The sequence below is a fragment of the Macrobrachium rosenbergii genome, chromosome 41 (genome assembly GCF_040412425.1).
Source record: "Macrobrachium rosenbergii isolate ZJJX-2024 chromosome 41, ASM4041242v1, whole genome shotgun sequence".
Classification (NCBI taxonomy): domain Eukaryota; kingdom Metazoa; phylum Arthropoda; class Malacostraca; order Decapoda; family Palaemonidae; genus Macrobrachium; species Macrobrachium rosenbergii.
Window position 1 is genome coordinate 6,211,897 of NC_089781.1, and position 25,366 is coordinate 6,237,262.

General features: G+C 38.4%; 1 protein-coding gene across 7 annotated transcripts in view; it reads left to right on the forward strand.

The window, feature by feature from the left end:
- Positions 1-2,304: 2,304 nt before the first annotated feature.
- The window catches only part of LOC136826591 (PR domain zinc finger protein 5-like), a 79,822-nt gene continuing 56,760 nt past the window's right edge, over positions 2,305-25,366 (forward strand). For 2 of the 7 annotated variants that reach the window (XM_067083821.1, XM_067083822.1), the window contains exons 1-5: positions 2,305-2,602; positions 6,441-6,981; positions 7,178-7,366; positions 9,375-9,552; positions 10,553-10,614. In XM_067083821.1, coding sequence (XP_066939922.1) covers positions 6,460-6,981; positions 7,178-7,366; positions 9,375-9,552; positions 10,553-10,614 — 951 coding nt within the window. In that variant the 5' untranslated portion in view covers positions 2,305-2,602; positions 6,441-6,459. The remainder of the gene's footprint in view (positions 2,603-6,440; positions 6,982-7,177; positions 7,367-9,374; positions 9,553-10,552; positions 10,615-25,366) is intronic. The other 5 variants (XM_067083823.1, XM_067083819.1, XM_067083817.1 and 2 more) reach the window with 3 other exon arrangements.

Sequence of the window (25,366 nt, forward strand, 5' to 3'; positions counted from 1 at the left end):
AGTAAAATAATAATAATAATAATAATAATAATAATAATAATAATAATAATAATAATAATAATAATACCCTCAAAAACACCATGGATCCTTGAAATATTCTAATCATAATAACAATGATTATGATGAGGACGCAGACAGCAATATTCGAAGCAATTCTGATAACAGCAAGAATTAGAACATAACATATAAACACTGTGATGAAAACTAACATCTATAATAATTAAGAAGGGTTCTTCGCTGGGTATAAGGATAGAAGGTTTCCTCTGAATCTCGAGAAAGTGGTCCTGAACCTGACGAAGGACCCGCTTGCCTGACTTTATGCCAGTGGTTTCACCTCCCTGAGCAAAAAGGACAGAGAATGGGACAGGAAGACAAAGCAATCATTTATCCGCCATCTCACTTGTGCTACAGTTGGTGATGAATAGCCTTTCTGAGCCGCGGCGAACACCACCGTCTCCACGCAAGGTTTCTGTCTAAAATTGTTCTAAATCTTCACCAGGTGGGAATCAAGTCAAAAAGACGGTTTTGGATCAGCAAAAGTTTGGAATTTCTTTATTGATTTGCCAACGTCAATATCCCCTAATTGGGGTTTTAATGCGTCTGAAGATTCATAACCTGGTCACTTTGCCCAAGGTCTAAAAAGTACTATCCTATAGACCTTGACTTTATCATGTTTGGCTCAATGTGACCCAGGTTCTTACCATTAACACCTAGACGACCACAAGAATATTAGAAGGAATTTCGCACGAATAGTTTTGTTCATCGTGTTAGCTGTTCACTTATATATTAATAACAAAAATCCTGGAAATGAATAAAATTCGTATATATGCTATAAAAGACTACAATAAGAAGATTTTGTTATGATTTTTATACACTATCCAACTAACTGGGATTTTAATAGCCATCAGTATCTGAAGTTGCCTACCTCGTTTACCCGGTATTCAGATGATGACATTATAGGACACAATGACTTAAGAGCCACTGGTTCTAGGTTTCTTAACAGTTTTCAGCTATGGACATCACTAAGAAATTAAGTTTTTTCTTTGTAGTATACTGCATCTTTTTTTTTTTTGCCAGAATGTAAGGCAATGGGCTTTTCTCCTAGAACCCTGTTTGTCAACTTGCTTGCGTTTAAGGTGAGTTTTTTTTTTCTCTCTCTCTTTCTCTAGGCGCCCAAACCAGCTATTTATGCCCTGAACGTAAATTACATGCGAGTATGTATCAATTAAGCAGTAGCGTTTGAATCCAATATCTGTTTCCTAAAGAAACTCTGCCGTTGGATTAACAATGGAGTAAGTGTGGATAGAGTGCTTTTTTTTAAACTTCAGCAAAATGCAAGCTGTGACGATGCTTTCTAGTTGCAATGGGTAAAGAATCAACTAGGACGTGAATTGCATATGCAACTATTAAAGAAAAGGCAATGGAATGCATCTGGACGAAAACACTGAGACAGAATTAAATGCCCGTACAATAGCCTACCTCAAGATATCATCATATCTCATAGCATGACGTATGACAAGTTGACAGCCCCTTCGAAGAAGAGATGAAAGTATTGAGAGAGAAAAAGTTGATAACCCCCACGAGGCTTTCTTAAAGATTTCTGCAGCTGAAATCTAAAAATAGGAACCTTCGTAAAACAGTTTAGGCTATTTTTATATAAAAAAATAACTAACACGAATCTTTTCTACTCACAGTTATTCAAATTTTGACCTCTCGTGATAGCAAAGGCCGCAATAAATAAAAGGAAATAATATACGAGGAGCACAAAGACCTTCCACCAGATACCAGTATATCAGACGAGAATACTAGAACAGACTAAAAAATCATGCGTGTAGGCAATCAGTGTCGACAGCAGTGATGAGCAGTTACTGAATAACCAAGACAATTCCCTTGGAAACATGCCCCTGGAATCAATACTGCTGTGCTGTACTGATAAGCTCCATTGATCGTCTCCTGCCGTTACTATCGGAACTTGGTCATACACCAGTGTTACAAATAAAGAACCAGTACTAGGAAATTTGAAAACAGTAATGTTTTCAAATTCGCGGTCTAGTAAAAAACAATTGACAGTCGCCATTTTGCAACACATAACTGCCAACATAATCATAACTACAAATGGCTTCGGTTTCAAGAAAAAAGTGATGAAATGAGTTGTATACATTTAATTAATGTATATCACTCATAAAAATATGTATTTTCTAATTTTTCCAGTAACGACAGTAAATTAACGAAAGAAGACCTTACTTTGTTGCCTATACTGTTGGCATCCCTCGCAATAGTAGACGCTTGGCTACATACATGAATGAATAAAATGTATTTTATGTATGAAGAGTGTTTAGAAGTATGAAGTGAGCAAAACAGTTTCGAAATATATATTTATTCGTTCTCACCAAGGAAAAAAATCAAATTATAAAACGAAAAAATTAATAAGAGTGTAAACACAGACTCAGAATCGAATGATCTGCCATTGTTGTTATTGTCGTAGATGAGATTGCAGAAGGCTGGTGCATCTTACCCGATGGCAAAAGGGAACGACATTGCCCCCTCACCTACTTTCTTGAATTGCGAAACGGCAGAGTGAACTTTTCTATTACAATTTAACGTAAGTACTTAATTTTAACTGGCATCGGTAGAATTGGTATCTAATACTGATACGTTAAACATTTAGAAGGGGGAATTGGCGATGGTGTCTTAGACGCTAGGCGAAACTGGCTGTTGCAATAATCGTAGGCAACTTCTTTCATTCCTTTTACTGTATCTCCGTTCTTAGTGTCTTTCTTCAGCCTGACTTTCCATCCTCGTTAACATTTGTTTCATTAGTGCAACTGTGAGGTTTTCCTTTTGTAACACCTTTCAAACCTTCCTGTCAATTGTCAATTTCCCTTTCAGCGCTGGGTAGAACTATAGGGTAGCTCCGCGTTGCCGACGGCAACATAACTTGACTTCTTCTACAGTTTTTTGGTCGCTAATTATGAATTTACCTTTCATTTTTGGCGCTCGAGTCTAATTAACCTGTAATTAACCCTCGAAGTCCATCCAACAAGGGTTTCCATACGCGATCTTCACAAGACAGAGCACGGCTACGTCTGTTTGAACGGTTCATATCCCATCCAGGAAGTGCAATAACTTGTTAACCTATGTGTACCCCCCCCCCCCGTGTCAGTACTAAACACGGCGAAGGGACATTCCATTTGGCCGACAACAAACAGATGCACCGCCAGTATCAGAACCCTAAAAGTGTAGAAAAAACCAGTTGAAAAGGTAAAAACATGCGCAGAGCTAATATATAGAGTTACCCAGCGCTGATTGACCTCAGAGGTCCTAGCTGTTGGCCTTTGGCCTAAATTCAATGTTCTAGCTATTCATTCTAGTAGTTGTAGGCTAAACCACCGCTCAGTGCAAGTCTTCAGGCTAGGCTAGGCCTAACAATTGTTTTATTATGCAGTTGCGACTTTTTTCCAGTTACACCTTTAACATCTTTTTACTCTCAGTTTCCCTTCCAGGGCTGAATGACCTGATTGGTCCCAGCGCTTGGCCTTTATTCTATATTTCATTCAATATTAGCAGGGGGCCTGTTCAAAGAGAAAGATTATTAATCCATGAAGTGCAGTGAGGTTGCTACCAATATTTGACACCTGTTTTCTGCCTTTTTGTAAATTTTCTTTTTAAATTTCCAATATTTTGTTTTAAACTAAATGCCAATGTTTTATATATCATTATAATTGCCAGGAAATGGCACTCATCACTGAAACTAAACTATAAATTGTTTTGTGATGAAAAAAGTTACAAAATCTAAAAAGAAAAAATTTTATTTTTAATTGTTTAATTTACAGGCAACAAAATGTGTAAGTCATTGTTGAATTTCTGTTTCCATAAATGCATAGAGAGAAAATTTACCTCAGAAATTAGAGTGTAAAGTGGAAACTGTTACTACAAGTAGGCTAGTTCACTTGCAATAAAATACTTAGCGAAAGCATCTCACACTGCATTCCCAAGAGTAGTCATTCTCACAAATCTGATTTTGTTATCTTCATGTTTATTAGTTTCCCTCACTTTGCTGTCAATGACAGCACCCATTAGGAATAAAGAAAGTCGATACTTTCAAATTTTCTGGCAGGTATATTGACCAGTCCTTCCTTCCCTTGAAGGAAAGAAAATTCAGCGGCAAAATCCACTTCTTGTGGTGGATAGGCACATGCGCGAACAGATGAGACATTATCACTCGTCCCACAATCTGAAACATCACTGTCTCTATCACTTACAAATACTTCAAAATCATGATTCTCAGATTCTGTTTTTATATCAAAATCATTCTCACTACCTTCCCAATAGCGATCACTTATTTTTCTTTCCATTGCTTTGCAAAAATAATAACATTAGATACAAAAAAATATTCATAATAATCAACTCCCTGCGCACCGCTAGTATAGGCTTACACTCGAATTTCCTTGATAAAATAAAAAAAGTTGTGCAAGCATGTTATCAACTTATTCCCTAAAAATATACATGGTGTCAACAATTAATTTCTTTTGTCTCCTAACTGGTTTATGAGTGAGATGACATAAAACTCCACCCCTCTCTCTGCCCTTTGCGATTTGGTAGCACATAAAGAGTTGATTTTATCGATGCGTCATATTACGTGTCCCAAAATAGAGATCACAAAATTTTGTCTTAATTTCCATAAGGCTTTTTATAATGAATATACTGGCACAGAATTGTCATTGAAGTGTATTTTATCACAGACAGATTCCTGCCCTCCCCAAAAATCTTGGGTGGTTAAAGTATGGGTAAATTGCAGGATATTACTGTTGCCAGATTCCAACCAGTCACTGACCGAGATATTTACCATCTTTTGTTCATGTTTTTACATTCATCCCCGAGGGGCTGGTACTAAACATGGCACCCATTAGTCACTTAAACTAGTGCAGAGCTAGAGGGCCACAATAGTAGGCCTAGTCTGCATGTTTGACAAAGTAAGACATCCCCAAAAATCTCAGACAGTTAAAAGTGTCACAGAATTACTGCACATTAACTATTTTCATTGTGGATAGGCAGATTTAAAGTTTAGGATGAAAGTATCATAGCTTAACCTATACCAAATCCACCTTAGCAATCACCTAGGGTAGGCTAATAACTAAGAACCCTTGGTTTTTATAGATTTACTACTCAATCAGAGCATAGTTAGCAAAATAACATTAGCCTATCTGTTCTTTTTGCCAAACCAGCCAAATTGGCATAGGTTAGTAGTTGATAAAATAGTTTGCCAGTGGCTAATAGGCTATACCCTTGTGTAATTTTTTTTTTTTTCATGGTAAGGATGACATCAGTGGAATCTCAAGAGATGGAATTTGCATGAAGGATACAATGTCATCGGAATCTCAGAGGGTTAATTTCCCAGCAAATACATGAAAATTATATTTTTTCTTTACTATTTATCCAGTGTTTTATGCATTTTTGCTCATTATTTGTTGGTGCAAACCACTTGCTTTTGTCTCCAGTTTGCTATATATAATTTTTATATGGGCAGACATCAGTGGAAAAATGGGTTTTTTAGGGTGGACCTAGTTACAATCTAGTGAACTGCACAAACAGGAATGGCCTAGACTGCATATACCAAAAGAGAAGCAGTCAGAAAAATACATGGCTCATGCCTATGATCAGTATAAATTACAAAACATTTTGTAAAGAACAGAGATGTCACATGGCCAATACAGGGCTACATCCTAATCTAGCGTAATGTAACTTATGGCACCAGGTCGTACCTACCTGACGGTTGAAGACCCCAACCTGAGCAAAAGCACTGTAAGTCTCCCCAGGTTTGCATCTTAACCTTTTCATTCTAACATAACATAATCTAGGGTGCCAAGTCCTACCTGCCTGACAAGCAACCCTCCACCTCATGCTTACCTGACCCAAAGTGCCGTATCGTAGAAGAGCAAAATACAGAAATTCTTCCCAAACTAATCTTCCACATCAGGTCCTGACTGGTATGGAGAACCTCTTTAGCAGTGGCAACTGCACATTCCTTAACTTCACGTAGGGAGTTATAGCTGGAAGTCACATTTGGTCCTATTGTGCCAATTCCAATGATTGATATCAGTTACCCAAACAACCAAACAATCTTATTTGTGAAGAGGCATTTATCTGTGGAATAAACAAGTCCTGGAGGTAGAGGGCAGGGGTCTTCCAGACCCCTACCCTTAGGACCTGGTATTGTGAGTAGTTTTGAGTTTTACCTAATGCTGCAAAGGTTGTAGGGTGTCAAAAATAATCCAACACTCTTCGTTAAGTTGCTCACTTTTTATGGGACTAGTGTGTATTAGTAATGGTTTTCAAGTGTTTTATATGTAGTAGTAGTTTAAAGTGTTGTACTGTAAAGTTCAATAGGTGTTTTCACCATCAAGCAGAACACAATGTGATTAACAGCATTTTTATTGTAGGAATGGCACCCATGGCATCATGTCGTCAGATGACAAGATTATGGAGGGTGGGGGTGAGGGTTCATCTCATGACACCCACCAGGCCATTACATGTACGATTCACATCATGGCTCCCACCGACTTAGGAACAAATGCTATTGATTCGGCATTAGTGGCATCTGTGGAAGCCCAGGATACCAGGCAAGAGAGTGATAGCTCTCTTTTGGTTGTCCCTGGTGATGGGGATGATGCTATTAATGTTAGTGCCAAAAATATTATACAGACAGTGACTGAGACTAACATTGGAAGTGTAGATTTACCTGTGATATCAAATATTAATAGTGATCAGGTTACTGAGCAAAGTATAGAGTTGGTAACAAAAGATGAAAAACATGTGGAAGACATTATAGAAGAAGATATAGGCTGTCACTGTTTGATATGCAATGAAGAACTACAAGAACAAGACAACATATCTGTTTTCAAGTCCTTTACTGCAACAAGTCAAAGGAAAGTGTCCATCTTTCTTGGGGATCTTGTGGGTCAAAAACTTACGTCACGCAAGGTAAATTTAAATTTGTGTTTTGGTTGTTCTTTGAATTTTGCATATTATTTATAACTGATTTTGAGGATTATTACTAAGATTAAGAGATTTTCACACTAGTGTCTAATTTTGAAACACTTTAAATGAAGTAATCTAATGTGCCCCCATTTCTTTGCAGGTTTTGTATCACTGATACTTTATATTTTTCTCTTTCCAGACACACAGTACTATAATATGTGATAAGTGTTTTAAGTTATTAAATAAGCTAGACTTGCTTGAGTTTGAGATACAAGAAACCAAAGAAGAAATTATTACAAAGTATCAGGAAACCATTGCAGCTTATGGGGGCAGAGCACGCAGAAAGAAGCCTGCAGCAGCCAAGAAGTCTGACTACGTCTTCCCAAAAGTAAGTGTCATATAATTGTAATATTTCCAATTTCAGAATAATGTGAGGTGGGTTTTGCCTCTGTTGTACTAATTTATCCATATACTGTACAGTACCAAACAGTTACACTCCAGTCATAAAACCAATTACAAGACACAAAGAAGAGAAGTCCTAAGAAAAAAACAAGAATCTATCCATGAATAAAAAGTGATGATAATTTTCTTCTGAAATTCCGGATTCAACTTAAAAATAAGATTGCCTATGGTCAATACACATTGAAAAAAATTTTGAAGTAAACCCAAAAAGTAACTCGTAAATGGTAAAAGATGAAATACATTACTGCAGCAAATGATAATGAACATACTAGTATCCAAAAGTAAAACACTACGGTTAAAATACCACTGCATATCAAGATAAATTTATTCAGAAATTAACAATGAAGAGCAAATCAGTGAATCAGCATAACTAGACTACCTTCAAGTAAATTTTCAGGCCTTAAATAATTTAGTGGAATGGAATAAGACTTCAAACTCAAATCTATTAGGGGAACTAAAGGGATTGGTGTCAGAATATAATTTCAATTTATACCTCCAGTACATCAAGCAGTGTAATAATTTGCCAGTCAGTCCATGAGAACTGGTAATGAACTTGGAATTTACATCTATAGTAAAATGACATAAAACTGGACAGTATTCTAAGTCATACATGGGGTTGTGACGTACATTCCATGTTCCTGACAGTAGCCACATAACTTTTTGATATATACATATATAACTAACTAAACTTTATTGTAGCGTCTCTGGTTTACAAAATAGTATAACTTTATTACCCCATCATTACTATTACTGTGACTTCAGTGCATGCAACACCATGTGGCATTGAAACTGCCGAACTGCTGACTAATTACAGAAAAAGAGGACTATGTAATTTCTTGAAATCTTGCCCCCTTCAAAGTGATAAAATTCCAAAAATTGTAAAATTTACTTAGTGTTTAAAAATATCAAAACTTGTATACAATTAAATTATCAGCCTAATTTAGAAAGGAAGGTATAAATGGAAAAATAATTTCATGTGATCAGTATATCTCCAGTGTGGCACAAACACACTGATAAATGTAAGAAAAGTAATATATTCCTCATGAGACTACAAAGTCATGTCTAAACATATACTGTAATAGACAGAGTTTATGATTGATTTATAATATCACATATAATCAGAAACACTGAGAATGTGAGTAAAATGGTTGAAGTATTATACCTATATTTTAGGAGCATCGTACAAGCAGTTGAATATAGTAGTGAATGCAATAGTACATGAATTTATAAAAAATAAGAAGTACTTTCTACACTGCACATGAGTTTATAAGTGCACTGTATGCTAATTTTTTTTACAGAGCAGGTAGCTACTGTTTTGTAATTGCATTTTGGTATCTCCACATCAAAAATGTAATGAAACTTTTCGTTCAGATCTTTGTGTGTGTGTGTGTGTGTGTGTGTATGTAGGGTTTATTAAAGATATAGTAATATTGATATTTATTATGACATCCAAAATTTATGAAATCCTTTGACTCTCTGAAATGCATCATAAGCTACTTGAGCTTAGGCAGTCAGGCATTATTCATTATAACTGTTTAGATCTGCTGCCTGCTTAATCACATTATGTTACAGGGTATTAACTGTATCAGAACTTGGAATAAAATGATAATACACAACACAAGTGAGGAGAAGGAGTAAACAGCCTAACAAAAAAAAAAAAATGATTGACAACCAAATGCTGTCATTGACAGAGTAGTGGAAAACATAAGTTTACATGTAATTGTTCATAGTTCCTTTTTCAGTTACATGCAAGTTGCAGTTTAGGAGTAATAAGATTTGTAATTATTAGATAATGAGCTAAACTGTAGTTTTAATAATTACGTATTATGGAAATGTGCATTTCTCTGCTGAAGGATGTTGATAGAATTGAGAGTATTTGCACTGACAGAGTGCTGTTTAAAATACAGTATATTATGTAACAAATTCTTCAACAGATTGAGCCTGAAGAGGAAGACAAAGAAGGTATAGAAATTGAGGGAGATGAGATCTATCAACCACAGGTTGATGATCTTTTGGAAGAGGAACAGGATCGACGTGAGGATAGAGACTCGTTGGATGAAGAATGGGAGCCTGAAGTTAAAAGAGCTAGGATCAAAAGAGAATCAAATACAGGTAATGTATATTTATACCTTTTTGTGTGGTTTTGGATTATGTTTAATCAATTTGAAGGTAATAAATCAAGCCCAGAAGTGTTACAGCACTGGTTAGCAAATAGCAATATTGGTGTTACCTCATCCAGTGGAAGTCCCATAACCAACAGATACATATGCACAGTTAAACTTATCTTGAGTTATGCCTGTTATTACATATTGTGTCTGTTTTCTGACTTCTTAAATATAGGTTCATTCCTGCCTGCTTATTGGTGGAATTACAAATTATTCATTAGACATTCTTTTGTGAAACAGTGCATTTATTCTTAAAAATTCATTGTTATTTGTACATCTGAACTAATCCAAGAAAGAAAATTATGTCCAAAAGAGAGCTTGTGGTAACCATAATCTCCATAGAGGGTTAGCAAGGCAGTTTCACTTTGTTTTTATGCTTTCGTTGGACTGTAATCTTTAACTTCCTTATAACAAAGAATAAGGCTAGTCTTAACTGACCTCATTCTTTGAGTGTTGGCAATCAGTTTTTTGTGGTTCTAGATGAATTATGGTTATTCATCAGTTTGGAGTTAACTTATAGTAGCTAAATCTTTGTAATATGACATTCCCAATGCACTCCAGTCTTCTTGAATCCTAATCTGTTTCTACAGAATGGTGTTTTGTAATTATTCATATTACATTAAGAATTTCATTGAATTGTTAAAATTGCTCATGACAGTAGCATACTGTTAGTACTTTTGTTGTACAGTATTAGTTAAATTGATTTGAGCATCAGTGGAGCATAAGGAAATTTACATTGTTTATTAATAAGTTAATCTGGAAAGTACCTTTAATTTTCGTATCTTGAATTATTTGATGACAGTTTTTGCTAAGGGTTTCTTCTTTATAACAGTCTCATAAAGGCTTTTCCTGTTAAGCAATCCAGGATTGAGTTTGGATACCTGTTGATGAGTTGTCAAAATATCAGGGCTTTATGGGCCAACAAGTAAGATTTTATTAAATTGCAGACCCTAATGGACCACCAAAGAGAAAGAGAGGACGTCCTCGAAAAGATGCGTCCAAGACAAAGGTAAGGTTGAAATTATATGTTTTAAGGCTTCCAGGTTACTGTTAGATGATGTACAGTATCACATTTATTTGATTTAAAACTACTACTCTACATGCACATTTTAATATGGTATATGGTACTGGTGTTGGATTCATTTTCATTACATTTTGCCAAGCTTTAGAGAGTTATGCTTTAAGTTGGGAAAGGTCAGAAAGTTAGAGTGAATGTTACTGCTTTTGTGTAGATAGAGATTTTTATGTCCAAGGTATGGAACAATAGAGTGATCTTTATTGCTGCTAGTTAAGATGGGGAAAAACTAATATGATAATGTGTGTTTTATTGGCTTTTGTCTTGATGGCATTCAGTATTTTTATGTAATTTTGTAGCCGTTTTCTCTTGTCTGGCTGTTATACTTTCCTTGTATATATTTTCATGCATAGACTAAACTTCCATTAACTTAATTGGGAGATTTGGCATGACCCTTTCACTGCCAGACTTTGGGCATGAAAAAAAATGTTACAAGTAAACATTTGGGCCAGTGGTGATTCACGAGAAATTCAAGTGACCAAATGAATATCTATCATGTGGATGTATGTATATTTACTAAAATGCTGAACAGCCTTGCTGTGCACCTTTTTTTTTTTTTCTCAATGCAAAAATTCTCACGCTATCAGTTTTACTTGTTCTGTCAGAGATGCAGAGGATTACATTGTGCACAAATTTTTCACTACCAAGTTGTTTTAGTACTTCTTTTACTGTTTATGGATGAAACGATGGCATTTCACTAAAAAAAATTCAGAAGGCTGGAAAAAGAACAAAAGGCTTGCGGCAGTGCACCTTCAGAACATTAAACTGAGACTAAGAGTAACAGAAGTTAAGTACTTTGGAAGTAGTGAGTATAATTTAGTTGCATAGTTTTATTTTAAATTTAAACTCATTCTATACTATAGTACTAAGTTTTCATATCTCCAAATATGTGCTTATGGCCTCCCTAATTTAATTTAGAATGGATATTACCCATCAAAATTTTAAGGAAGCAGATATTTTCACTGGGTCTTAAAACTATGTGCTGAGCTTTTAAGTCATTGTTATGATTGAATTTGGCAGTGCAAACACTGGGGTTACATGAACTATGTGACAGACCAGATTGTAATGAGGAAGTTAGCAGATGTACATCCTGTTGGCCCATCTGTTCGAGTAGGCTGAAGGGAAAACCAAGGCAGCTGCTATGGGCAGGAGATAGAACCTTCTTGTCCTGAGTCCTTTATATTCTGTCTCTGTGCCAACGAGCACTATTCTGGCCGAGACCAACAATAGGAGAATTCTTTGAGATTGGTTGGTCTGTCTTATGGAGGCTGGGGGGGGAACATGAGTGTAACTCCATTGAGAACTTACAGTGGCTACCAAAAATAGGTTTTTCTTATGTCAAAACTTTATCATGTCTCTAGCCTAAGTTTTGACTAGGATATTGTCATGTGGTTCCCTTAAAACTGTGCGTGAAGACAGTATTCAAAATAAAAAATGGTTGTGGCATCAAATTGCCTATGTCAAAACAACTACAGTACACAAAAACATACCAAACCTTCCATGAGGCAGAGTAAAGATTAGCTTCCTCTTTTGAAATTCCACTGTAAAGGTCATGTAAAATCTTAAATTATCTTAGAGACTCACAAAAATGGTATGTTTTGAGAGAACACCCCTTCTGGGATGGAAGTGGTTATGTTTCAATCTCCACACTAGATTTAAAATCAAGTGTCTAGTGCAGGCTTTGAATTTTGCTTGGGGGGTCTTGTTTACAGAGTGGAAAGGATATGCTTCTTACTTTCTTTAACCTATTTAACTCTTTATATCTCATTCTGTTTGCCAGGATATTTCCTGCAGTGTTTTACCATTCTTGTTCAGCGTCATCCTCTACCATAATAGTTTTTATCTGTTTTGATTTTCTGCATGGGATCCTTTGTCTTATAGTGAGTGGATTAGAGGTGATTAGCATTCAGTATAAGTTTTGGCTGTCTGTTGGGGTGGTTGATGGCTCTTGTATGTAGAATTAGTGCATAGATGTTGTTTGCTGGATGTGGTTTTGTAATTCGGGTTGTATTTCATGGTTTTAGAAATAGAGGGACAAAAAACTGTGACAACATGCTATTTATTTGCTGTGTGTGCCAGAGATAGGATTTTGTTAAATCACCAAAAATGCTTTCTTGACACAAGTGTGAACTATAAAAACAAAATAAAGATTTGTGGTTATTATAGAAAATTGTAGAAAATGGACATGGACTTACTGTTTAATGTAAACAAGCCTTTTGTAGATTATATTTTAACATCAGAATCTGTATATGTATTTTACAGTATACACACTGGGAGTTCATTTCAGTACAGAGTATAGACTAAATTTCATTTTTATACATAACACTTACCAAGTGATTACAAAGCTATAGTTTCTACTTTAAACGGCAGCTTAAGAATTGGAAATTCGATGTAGTGCTCTTTTGTTTTGGTGCGGGTAAGTGCCATGCCCACTTTCGGGGAAGAATAGGTACAATGTAGCTAAAGAACTCAGTTTGTTTCTGCCGTTGATGACCGAAGATCAGTCATTCAGCAGCTGTGTTTTTTTAATTCAGGAGTAGTTTCACTGGATGGTTTGGTTGTCTGTCGAAGGATTTGGTGAAGTATTCTTTCATATTGTAGCCTCTGAGCTATATTTTCATAGCTTAGCTTAGCCTTTTTTCAATTCTTTTTACTATTATGTCAAAGAGTGTGACCAATAACCAGTATTGCAGCAAAGGCTGTAATACTAGGTTGACTTCATTTAAAAATATGACGAACATTCTGTTTGTTTTCACTGCTGTGGACAGGTATGTTCCCCCGACTTGACTTGTGAGGAATGTAAGGATTGGGCCATAAGTAAATGGAAAGTGTTGACCAATCATTTGGATAAATTAGAGAAAGGTAGGCTTAGGAAAGTGGCTGCTATAATTGAGGCTAGAGCTTCTGTGCCCTCTACCCCTAACCCAGCTTTTTCTACACCTTTGAATTCTCGTTCCCCGATTCTTACTTCTCTCACCCTCCCTACGATTCTGTTACGTGGCTCCCCTCCCTCTGAACCTAGTGCCATCACCAGTCTCGAAGCTCAGATGGATAAGAAATTCAACATTTTAGTTAGTACTGTTGCTCAGATAGAGTGCAATTGTCGGTGCAAGGCGCTAGTGCCTGCGCCCTGGTTAGTGTTGTGGAGGGGGTGGCTACTCGTCCCACCGATGCTCTTAGATGGAGGTCCCTGCCAAACTCCCCTGCACTTGGGAGGAGGCAAACCATAAGTCCAGGGGAGGTCAGTGGGGTTTGCCCGCGAGTGGTTGCTTCCTCAGTTGAGCCTGGTGCTGGTCCCAGGTATCAACAGACAGCCACTGGAAAGGAGTCTTGCCGATCTCCGAAATTCGGTCACTGTCAGACTCCCCTGCACCTGGGAGGAGTCAAACCATAAGTACAAGGGAGGTCAGTGGGGTTTGCCCACAAGTAGTTGCTTCCTCAGTCGAGTCTGTTGCTGGATTCGGTCACTGTAAGACTCCCCTGCACCTGGGAGGAGTCAAACCATTAGTCCAAGGGAGGTCAGTGGGGTTTATGCTATTTCCCAGGTTTTGGCAACCAAACACTCGAGAGTTGTCCAATTAGGTCACACCTTATCTTCCAGTGGTTCGGATTCCGCACCCAAAGGACACGGTCAGCGTTTTCAGGAGTCTTCTAGACCTTTGAAGAGACATGTTGCAGACATGCATACAGAGGTACCTCGCAAGCGCCATAAGAATAAAGAGCCCTCTTGCAGCTATTGGGACGACAGAGAGCTCCCATTGGCTCGTAAGCACCCATAGGCTCGTAAGCGCCCATAGGCTCACAAGCGCCAATTGGCTCTTGAGGTCGTTTTGGGATCTCCCTCTCCCATTGGATCTGAGCTCCCGTTGGCTCCCAGCTCTTCAGCATTGGGATACGAGTTTGAGACTCCAGATTCAGACGTCCTTGTTGCAGCAGGTCAACCTGTTTTGGCACCTTCTGTGTCACAGATCCCCAAGGCCGCACCCTCTTATCTGTCACTGATCGTGTGAAGTCTGCAAGTACTTCAGCACCCCAAGACTTCTTTGCTTCCTATTCACCAATGTTTGGACCCCATCCTGAAACTGTTGAAGAACCCCCATTTTTGAAACCAGAAGAACCACACCAAGATTTGGCATTTTCTGCTGTATCTTCAGCAGATGAGGAACCTGAGCCAGAGCAGCCTTCATCAGCTTACGCCTCATTATTGAATTATTTTCTGTTCTGCTTCCCGACATATTTCTCCACCGCGGCCCCTTCTTCCCCGGGATCAGCGTTCTTGTTATGTCAATCCTTGAGTACCACTAGACTCCTGTAGATGGCCCTCTCTATTTCGTCCAAGAAAGCATTGTTGGGGATCGACTTTTGGCTGTCTGAGAAGAGGGAGTTGGGCAAAGCTGTATTTTGTTCTCATCCTTCTCGGTTTTTCAAAAGGAGCTATGTATCCTGTACAACCAGGGAAGCTCCTTCCTTGGGAGTTTCTGCTATGTTCGTACATGCAGACTGGCTCGGAGCCTTTCCTGTGCAGACAAAGCGATTCGAGGTGGGGCACAGGAATTAGCTGCTCTTTTTTTTTTTCGTCATGTATACTAAAGAAAAGAGACATGGTGTTCATTCACCACTAAAGAAGTGGCACCATCCCAGGGATCTGCTCTTCTTTTCGCTCATCTGTACAAACCAGCCTTCTTTCCTCGAATGACATTAGAGCGGGTAGCTACGGAATTGCAAAAGGCTAGTCACGACTTGCTTGTGCAGTTGTCCAAGCAAACGATGGAATCTAACAGAACACCTGCTGTTTCATTTAATCCTTGGCCTCTCTCTCCTCTCCAGCCACGGCTCTTTCGAGGTAACAGAGGAAGAGCTTCCTTGCGCCCACGCACAAATCCCAGATCAGTTGGCCTTATCAGCAAGAAGTCCTCTTCTAGACGAGTCTCTAGCAAGTGAGACTTTGGTCCTCCGTCTACCTGTGGACACCAGACTGCCACACTTCTGGAGACAGCGAGAGGCCAGATTGATAGAACCACGGGTACTACAGGTTCTCAAGGAAGGATATGCAATTCCCTTCAAAAAAGGAATTCACAGCTCTTCTCCACAAGAGTGCTATAGAAGAGGTGGAAGACTTGTCATCGTGGGGGGTTTTGCAATCGCCTCTTTGTAGCCCCCAAAACCTCCGGGGTTTGGAGGCTGCTCCTGGATGTAGGCGGTCTGAACGTCTTCGTTCAAACCACAAAGTTCAGGTTGCAGAAGAACAGCTCAGTTCTTGCTGCAATTTCCCAAGAAGATTAGATGGTCTCAATAGACATGAGAGACGCTTACTTTCATACCTCAGTACACCGGGATTCCAGGAAATTCCTATGATTCACTCTCAGGACAAAGTTTTCCAATTTTGGGCTCTATGCTTCGGGTTGTCAACAGCCCCTCAAGTCTTCTCCAGGGCTAATGGGTGTGAAAGTTGGTCTATAGCTGGATGACTGGCCCTATGTTCATCATCCCAGAAGAAGTGCACGGAGGACCCTCTCAGAACCCTTCAGTTAGCCCAGGAGTTGGGCAGGAAAAGTCCCAAGGAGTCCCTTCTCAGATGATAGTCTATTTGGAGATGAAGATAGACTGTTTTTTCAGGTTTTTCCATTAGAGAAGAGAATACTATCATGCACCCAAAGAAGTCCGTCATTTTCTGAGTCTTCAGACCTGCTCAGCCAATGACTGGATGAGCCTGCTGCAGACTCTCTCCTCCATGGAGATGTTCGTTCCTTTCGGGGATGCTACATGTGAGGCCTGTGCAGCTCTTTCTGAAGGTTATTTGGAACAAGGAGATTCTTTCATATTCCCCATCACACAGGAAATAAAAGTAGATCTTCAGTGGTGGCTTGTAGAAGGAAGGTTCCACTCACAAAAGTCCCTATATCATCCTAACCCGAACCTCTCATTATTCTCCAACATATCGGACCCAGGTTTGGGAGCAACACTAGGACGATTGGAAGTGTCAGGGAAGTGGTCCCTTCAAAAGAGGAAACTGCACATAAAAATGTAGGAGTTGAAAGAGATTCACCTGGCTCTTCAACATTTTGTTGCAGTAACTCGAGTCTCAGTGATTGCGGTTCATTCCGACAACACTGCGGCTCTGGCTTATATTCGAAACCAAAGAGGCACTCGTTCTCTGTCACTGTGCGAGTTAGCCAAGGATCTCTTTTTGGCCGCACAACAACAATACACAGATTCTTACTTGCTGTGTTCAGGGCAAGTTAAGCATAATAGTGGATGAATTGAGCCGTTGCAAATGGGTTCTACCCACGTAATGGTCGCTGAATCCACAGGTGTGCACCGACCTGTTGAAACGTTGGGAACACCGTCGATAGATGTGTTTACAACATCCAGGATCCGTCGCCTCACCCTATATTGCTCTCTGGCGCCGGACCCTCAGACTTGGGCAACAGAGGCGATACTTCAGGATTGGTAACACCTGGAAATGTGTGCCTTCCCTCCGTTCAGTCTAGTAAGAGACATGATCAACAAATTTAAGACTTCTCATCATGCATCGATGATCCTAGTAGCTCCCTTTTGGCCTCAAAAGGAGTGGTTTCCAGACCTTCTGGAACTTCTGTTGGACTTTCCGTGGCTCCTCCCACAGAGGAAAGATCTTCTCCGACAACCTCATTTCAACAGATATCATCAAGGTTCGTCCACTCTCGCTCTGACAGGCTTTAAACTGTCAGGAAGCTTGTTAGAGCGAAAGGATTTTCAAGAAAAGTTGCAAATGCTGTCGCAGAATGTAGACGCAACTCTTCTTCAAAGCAATACCAGGCTAAGTGGGCAGTTTTTAGGAGATGGGTTAAAGAACGTAGCATCTCATCTTCTGCCTCTGTAACCCAACCTAGCCGAATTTTTACTTTACCCAGGATCTTCAAGAGGCCTTTTGACGTCTAGGATAAAGGGGTACAAATCCATGCTGAACTCAGTATTCAAGCATAGAGGTGAGAACATTTCCTCAGACCCAGACACTTCAGACTTAGGCAAGTCTTTTGACACCGGGAAACGAAAGTCTCAGCAGCCAGTGTCTTGGAACCTAGATGTAGTCCTATATTGGTTGTCAGGCCCGCCTTTTGAACCTATGCAGATGTCCTCCTTTAGGGATCTGTGTAGAAAGACATTTTTGTTAATCGCTTTAGCCATAGCGAAAGAGTCAGCGAGTTACAAGCCCTGGACAAACAAGAGTCTTTTTGCAAGAGACAGATATTTGCTCATATATTTTAGGTTTCTTAACCAAAAACGAGTATCCATTTTAACCCTTGGCCTCATTCTTTTTCTGTCCAGAGTCTTGCAGACTTGCAGAACTGGTAGGACCGTCTGAACAAGAGAGTATTATGCCTAGTGAGATCATTAAGATTTTATATCGAGAGACCCAAGAATATCAGAGGGAATTCTTGTAACCTCTGGTGTTCTGTCAAGAACCCTTTATGTCCTCTCTCCAAGAATGATATCTCTTTTTTTTTTGGGAGACATTATTGTAGAGTCTCACTTGGGAATTCAGGAGAATAGTTTACCGTTGTTAAAGGTAAAAGCACACGAAGTACGGGCAGTAGCCACTTCTTTGGCTTTTTAACGCAATCTCTCTCTAGCTACCATAATCCAATCGACTTATTGGAAGTGACGCTTGGTCTTCGCCAACTATTATCTACGTGACATTGAAACTGTTGAGGGGTAGGAGTGATCCTCCTATTTCTCTTTCTCCAGCCTTGATTAAGGTTGTTGAGTTTTTGGGAAGCCGGGGGTACTTAGTACCTGGAGTACCCTCCAATCTTTGTTTTTAATGGATGGGTTAATATATGTTTTTTAAATGGTGTACAGGTAATATAACTTTATGGTCATATGTTAGTTGATGTCTATTTTTTGCCCAGGGCAAGGGCAATGGTTGTGTTTAAGCTTTGTTGAGTCATAGAAGCACTCCCTGACCACAAAGCTCCCACTGAAGTAGGGACAATCCTGACACTACCGGTCATGTCCCTACGGGTCGAGATGAGCTCTTGCTCTCTCTCCAGGTAAGGTTATAACAAGCATTACCACAATGCTAGCTTTTCTTTTCTGTTTCAAAATGCATTTTTTCTTTATAATGTTTCTGGAGTAGCATATGTCCATTCTCCCCACCTCCTTTCAATGTAAGATTCAGCTGTGTAATTACTTGGTAAGTGTCATATATAAAAATTACATTTTTATAATAAATTAAGGTTTTATATTTACTTACCAAGTAATTACATGAACAGAGCCCTTCCCTTCTCCCCTCACATGGACTCAGAGCATAAACGAACTGAACTCTTTGGCACGTTGTACCTATTCTTCCATGAAAGTGGGCGGGTCACTTATCTGCACGAAAACAAAAGAGCGCTACCGCTAATTTTCAATTCTTAAGCTGCCGTTTAAAGTAGAAACTATAGCTATGTAATTACTTGGTAAGTGTATATAAAACTTTATCTTATTATAAAAATGTCATATTTAGCTTATTTAGCTACCGTAAAGTCATTTTACTACTATGATTAATTTGATATCTTAGTTACTTTTGTAATTTTTCATTTAAAATTATCTCAACAAACCATGTAGGAAATACTGTACATACTGTACACTGCTTCAGGAGTAAGAATATAAATGAATATGAGAAAAAAGGAAACAGTAATTAGGATACATATACTTTATTCTAATGGTGTGTGTGTGTATTTGGAATTATGCAATATCATGGAAAAAGAAAAGAGATATCAAAGTTTTTTATGAATCAGTAGTTGTAAATAATGTATAGGAAATTATATTAATGCATGAATAACCAGGACTGAAATATGAAAGACTTAAGATGAAAATGAATTTCTTATAAAAAATGGAAGTAAATATTTAACTTGTGTTATAATCTTTCAAATTATAACTTCAAAATAGTTGATAAAAAGAATGAAAAAAACACAACATACCAAAACAAACCTTTACAAAATGTGCCTAAACTAGCTGCAAAAACAAATTTTATAAATAAACTTATAAAAAGATTAAAGTTTAAATTACTTTTTGGACTCTCTGGCTTATATATTATGAAGGTCAGTTTCAACCTGGAAGATATGTCTCAAAAGAGCTTGACTAAAAATAACATAAATTTGCAGATCTGTCTATTACTAAGTAGTGAGTAATAGTATTATTTCCAGCACCAGGTAAATCAGATTTATGGTATACAGAACAAGTAAAATATCTTGGAGGAAAATTATATAAAACATTAGTTTGTCATTCAACTTCATTTTGTGCCTATATCTGATTTAGTTGAGGCTGTTTTGAAACAAATGCTTTGGTTGAAAGCACTTATTTTAAGTATTTCATCTAACAGGTTGGAAGCCACCTTTGTTTTGTAAGTTAACTGTGTTTCCATGTACAGTACATGTTTAAGCATTTAATATTGGGTAATTTTGTTTTTTTTATGTAGTTAGAATTTGGCAGTGGTTAACTGATATGTTTCTAAATGCAGTGTTATGCAGATGTACCTAGCATTTTTTAAGACATGTCAGGAGGTATTGTATGATACTATTTATATAGTATAATCTGCATTTCCTTTAAATGAGTGAGGTGAATTGTTTAATGAGTATGCAAAGAGAAAGAGGTGCTTGCCAGTGATTTTCAAGGAAGTGCAATATAAAGTATTAATAAGAAGGAATGCTCTTATCTTCGTTTCAAATTCTATAAATCTGTTTATATTATAGATATTTTAATATTTCTCTTAGTGATTAACTTGGGAAGACTGTCTATAAATTATGTCAGTTTTGTGCAAAATGTTAATTTCATATTCATGGGTAGACTTTCATGAAGGTTTCATTTCATTAACTTCACTACTTGACATTTTGTTTCTAAATTAAGCACAAGAGAAAATGTAATGCCTCATGGGAAATTCTCGATAATGTATTAGCTTACATTTTGGTGTCTGTTTAGTGTATTCAAAGGCAGTAAAATTTGAGAAATTTTTTATTTAATATTCTGATAAAAGAAGGAAAAGGTAATTATTAGCTCAGAGGTGATGCTCAATAAATGTGCATTACACAGTGGTGATTAGGCTAGATGATTGTCTCGTATAATGTGCTTTTTTATCTTAATAATTGGTGTAATGTGTAATAAGACAGCATTATAGCTTCATGACACTGTACAGTATATGCATTTCATCAGGAAAGTAGAGTGTTGTTTCATTTGGGTTCATATGGATGAGTTGTGGATACTGTAGTAAATTTTTGTGCTCCCAGTAACACTCCTATTAAATTCTGCAGTTTTAAAACTAAAACTGCTCATTTTATAATCATACCGTGCTGAAAGATTGTGAACTTGTTCGTTGAAAACTGTTTTAAAAGTTTAGTGTTTAGAAATGTTTGCTTCTAAGGTCAGAAAAATGTATTATAATTTGGTGCTGTTACTGTCACTTTACATGGGTTAGGTGGTATCTCAGTGAGGTGATGGAAACAGTATATACAAATTGCACTTTTAGGTCCTCACGTAAGGAAATTTTAACTATCATATTTCCTGCCTTGAAAAAGCTTCCCATTTTTGACTAGCAAAATTTTTGGAAAAAAAAAAAATTGGGGAAAAAAATGTTCAAAATAAAGTTGCAGTGCTCTCACAAGTTGATGTCATTATTTTGGTTGTGCTGCGTGTATTCGACTGTCTTAGTATATTGAAGTAATGTGGCTTTGGTTGGTACTGGATGTATATTACACTGTAGTTTTTCATTTCATGTTTTTGACATACCAGGGAACTGGAAATCTTGAACAGATTACCAGCAGTGTTTGGTCAGAAATATTCTTATTGCATGCAAGTGGATGGGCTACGACTGGTGCATTATTGTAAGATTTTAACAGGGCTGTATTTGTTATGCAGCATTTTACTTTTTAATTCCATTAAAAATGAGAAAGTTGACAGCACAATAGGAGACATTAGAAATATGAAATAACATTTTATTACACAATTACACTGTAAAAACACAGTACAAACATGACATCCCAGATAGAACCAAGTAAAAACAAAGAATAAAATCCATACAGTACTGATAATACAAATAAGGAAAAAATTTTTCCTCTTCAAAACCTTATAATACAGCCTGTATTTGCACATTATTACCATTTCTGAAAGTACCCCTTACGTTACCACACGAACACATTACAAATATGTTTAATTACAATATTCTTGCTATAATAAGAGTTACTGGTAAATCCTTTTAACATACTGAAATTTTACTTCTGTTATCTACTAATTATCGCTTAAAGTCAGGGTTGCTTGAGAAGTATGAAAATACCAGTCATATTGATATATACATATATACATGAGTATTGTAGTCTCTTAATTCATCTTCTGTAACCTGTTCATACAGGAATGAATCTTTGGGATTGTAATTTTTTTTTTAATTATATATCAATTTACTATTTTAATTATATGTATACACTTCATTCAGAGGTGATATACAGGAGCTCTGATTACTGTCTAGCAAAGATAACCTTCATCTGGGGTTAAAATAAGTCCATGAAACACAACCTGTGACATTTAGGACACAATAAATTACCTAGGCTTATTTCAGGAAAAAGTACTGTATACTGTAGAGCCTTTGTTGTCATGAATTACGATATTTCTTTTATTTTGCTCTGAGCTTTACTAATGCATTTTAGTCTCGGTATAAAATTTTTGAAACTTCAGTGACCATCTTTGATATACAGTATACCTGCTTTAGCAAGAAAAAATTTTCTCCTGTCTGAATGAAATACCTTTAGCACAGATAGGTAATTTTGACGCTTGCGCAGTAAACAAAGCTAAAACTCTGAATTTAAAAGCTTTAAAGCCATTTGAGCTTCATTTTTTATTTGGTGATGTGATTTTGGGATGCAAGACCCATTTTTCTAATTGAGACATTGAGCTCCCATGTCTCATTCACTAGCAACATTTTAATCAGGGATAAAAGATCCATTTTTCTAATTGAGACATTGTTGAGCTCCCATGTCTCATTCACTAGCAACATTTTAATCAGGGATAAAAGACCCATTTTTCTAATTGAGACATTGAGCTCCCATGTCTCATTCACTAGCAGCATTTTAATCAATCACAAATACAATGCCAGCATGTCAAGAAGTGTGAGACCACTTCCTGAATTAGATCAGGCATCTTGAAAAGCATGTTGACACCTCTTCAACATATATGTAACATTTCCTATCCTTGTGAATTACATGTACAGTACAGCTACATTCCAGTGTTGCAATACAGCAGTCACTGCTGTCAGGTAAGCCCTTAGCGTATGTAAGCTGAAGGAGAGGTAGATTGGAGAGAGGAAGAGCAAAGTCGTAAGGTAGTACATATCTTACCCAAAGAATGTCTACTATCCACGGCTCTGCTCTGAAACTTTGCCAAGTAGCCCAGTGGCTCGCCAGGCATCCCCCAACTTGTGGCAGTGAGTTAGGAGGGTTGCCTGCTCTATCACCTACTTCCTCCTGCTCTGCCTCTACCTCCTCTTCTTGATTTGGAAGAGTGGGGCTGAAAGGGCCATTGCTGGGGAGCTTTCTTCACTGTTGACAGAGCATGTTGAGTGAGCCTGTTTGTAGAAGTCACATTAGAGGTCTTCTTGGGAGAAGGTTGCGGTCTAGGTCTCGAGGTGCTAGGGTGAGAGAGTCCAGCGTACAGGCAGTCCCCGGTTATCGGTGGGGTTCTGTTCTGACAGCTGGATGATAAGTGAAAATCGCTGATAACCAAAAATTGGTGATTTTCGGCGCTTATTGGCGCTGAAAATAGCTGATTTTCATTCATCTGCGCCTCTGTTAGGAATGTATCACCGCCAATACGCAATTATCGGCACCGATAAGAGGGAATCGGCACATATTGGTGCCAAAAATTGCTGATTTTCTATACTAGACAAGCGCTGAAAAACCGCCGGTGATAACCGGCTGATAACCGGGGGACTGCCTGTATTTCGAAAACTGCCTGATGAACAAGCCGGTCAGTATTATCTGCTGGGCATCTATCAACAGCAATGTCAAGCTGATCCTTAGGGAAGAGTGACTGGGAGTTCAAAATATCCCCAATCCTCAAAGCTAACAAGTCACTATTGACAAACCAAGAAACCTTGGCGAGGGCTGCATCTCCTCTTCAGTAACAGATTGGCCCAAAGGTTGGCATTTAGGTGAGTAAGGTACAAGATGGCCTTAGCACCAGATTGTAACAGTGTGATATAAGGGGCACTATCTCCCGTATCTCCCAATGCCAGAGAAGAAATTTTTGCCACTGATGTCAACCACAAATCGAGTCAGGAGACAGTCTGAAAAGCAGAAGAGGCAGTCGACCCCAAGGTGGCTGCTTCCTGAGGGGGAAGGCAAGGACTTTCTGCCTTAACCTGATCCAAAGTCAGCCATGGTCCTAAACGAACTAGATCTGGATTGACTTGTCTAGAAAGTAGAGCTACATTAGGGGTTGCATAGAACCTTTTATGGCGAGGAAGTGGAGGAGGGAGAAGTTTAAATGATCGGCTGGATTGAAGAGAATTATCCCGACCTGAGATCAGGAAATTCACACGAATCAGGATGGAATCTGCATGGCTCGAGCATGTTAATTCAATAGATGTCTTAGAGTCCTTTTTTAGGGCCAAGCAAGGCTTCTATACCTGTAGGGACAATCAAAGAAGTTGTCACAGCTTCATTAGACAGATTACTGAACTCACAAATGAGTTCAATAACCTTAGCATAGGTAGTGATAAATTCCTGACTCTCCAAATCTTCTGTCTCCAGGCCATGAGGGATCTATCTACTGGATCCGAAGGGTTTAAAACTGGAGCAGACGCCCTATCCAGCCTTAACATACTTTTAGGGGCTAGAATGCCTTTTGATGACGAGGGAAGTCTAACCTTAGATGTGTCTTGTCCACAGGAGCAAGATGTAGATTCCCCATTCTCATGATGGACTTGTACCATTCCGCGGTCCAGGGCTAACGTCACGTCCACGGCCGATCGAATCCAAACAGCTGTCATGGTCTCTCCTAGGAGATCACGATAGAGAATGACAACAAGACAATGACTGGTGAGTTTACAAACTGACCTGCCTGGCATAATTACATAGACGTTTCTGTCTTCAACATGTCCACGTGAATTGGAGCCATGACCATGAAACCTCTTGGGAGAGCGTGAACAGGAGTGATGGTAAGACGGACGTTTATTAGGATGAGAATTGACAGGACTTCTGGAACAACTTTGTCTTACAGAACGGACGTGAGAACTCAAACGCGAAGCTGTGTCCCTTGCAGGTGAGCGAGAACAAGGGGATCAATGAGGAGACAAGGGCTATTGTTGAGTGCACATACACGGACGTGTCGAATTCTGGACATGCGAAGGGGGACTGCAGGACCCAGATGGAAGGGGCAGAACCTTAGATGGATCCTCTACTCAAGGATTTCTTGATAGAAGCCTTGTCATCTTTCCTTCGAACCTGCACTAGATGATCAGGGGAAGACAAACCCACCGTAGTCTTTTTCTTGGAAAGACTTCTACAAGGTCGAAAGATGGACGGATGTGACACATCAGCACCAGGAACATGTCCACGAGAGAAACAGATATGGTTCTACGATTCCTCCGGTGAGGAGTAGCAACGAATTCCATAATCCTCCGTCTGACGGGGGGGGAGTTGCCCCGGACAGGTGAAGTCAGTAAGGACAAAGAAGGTGA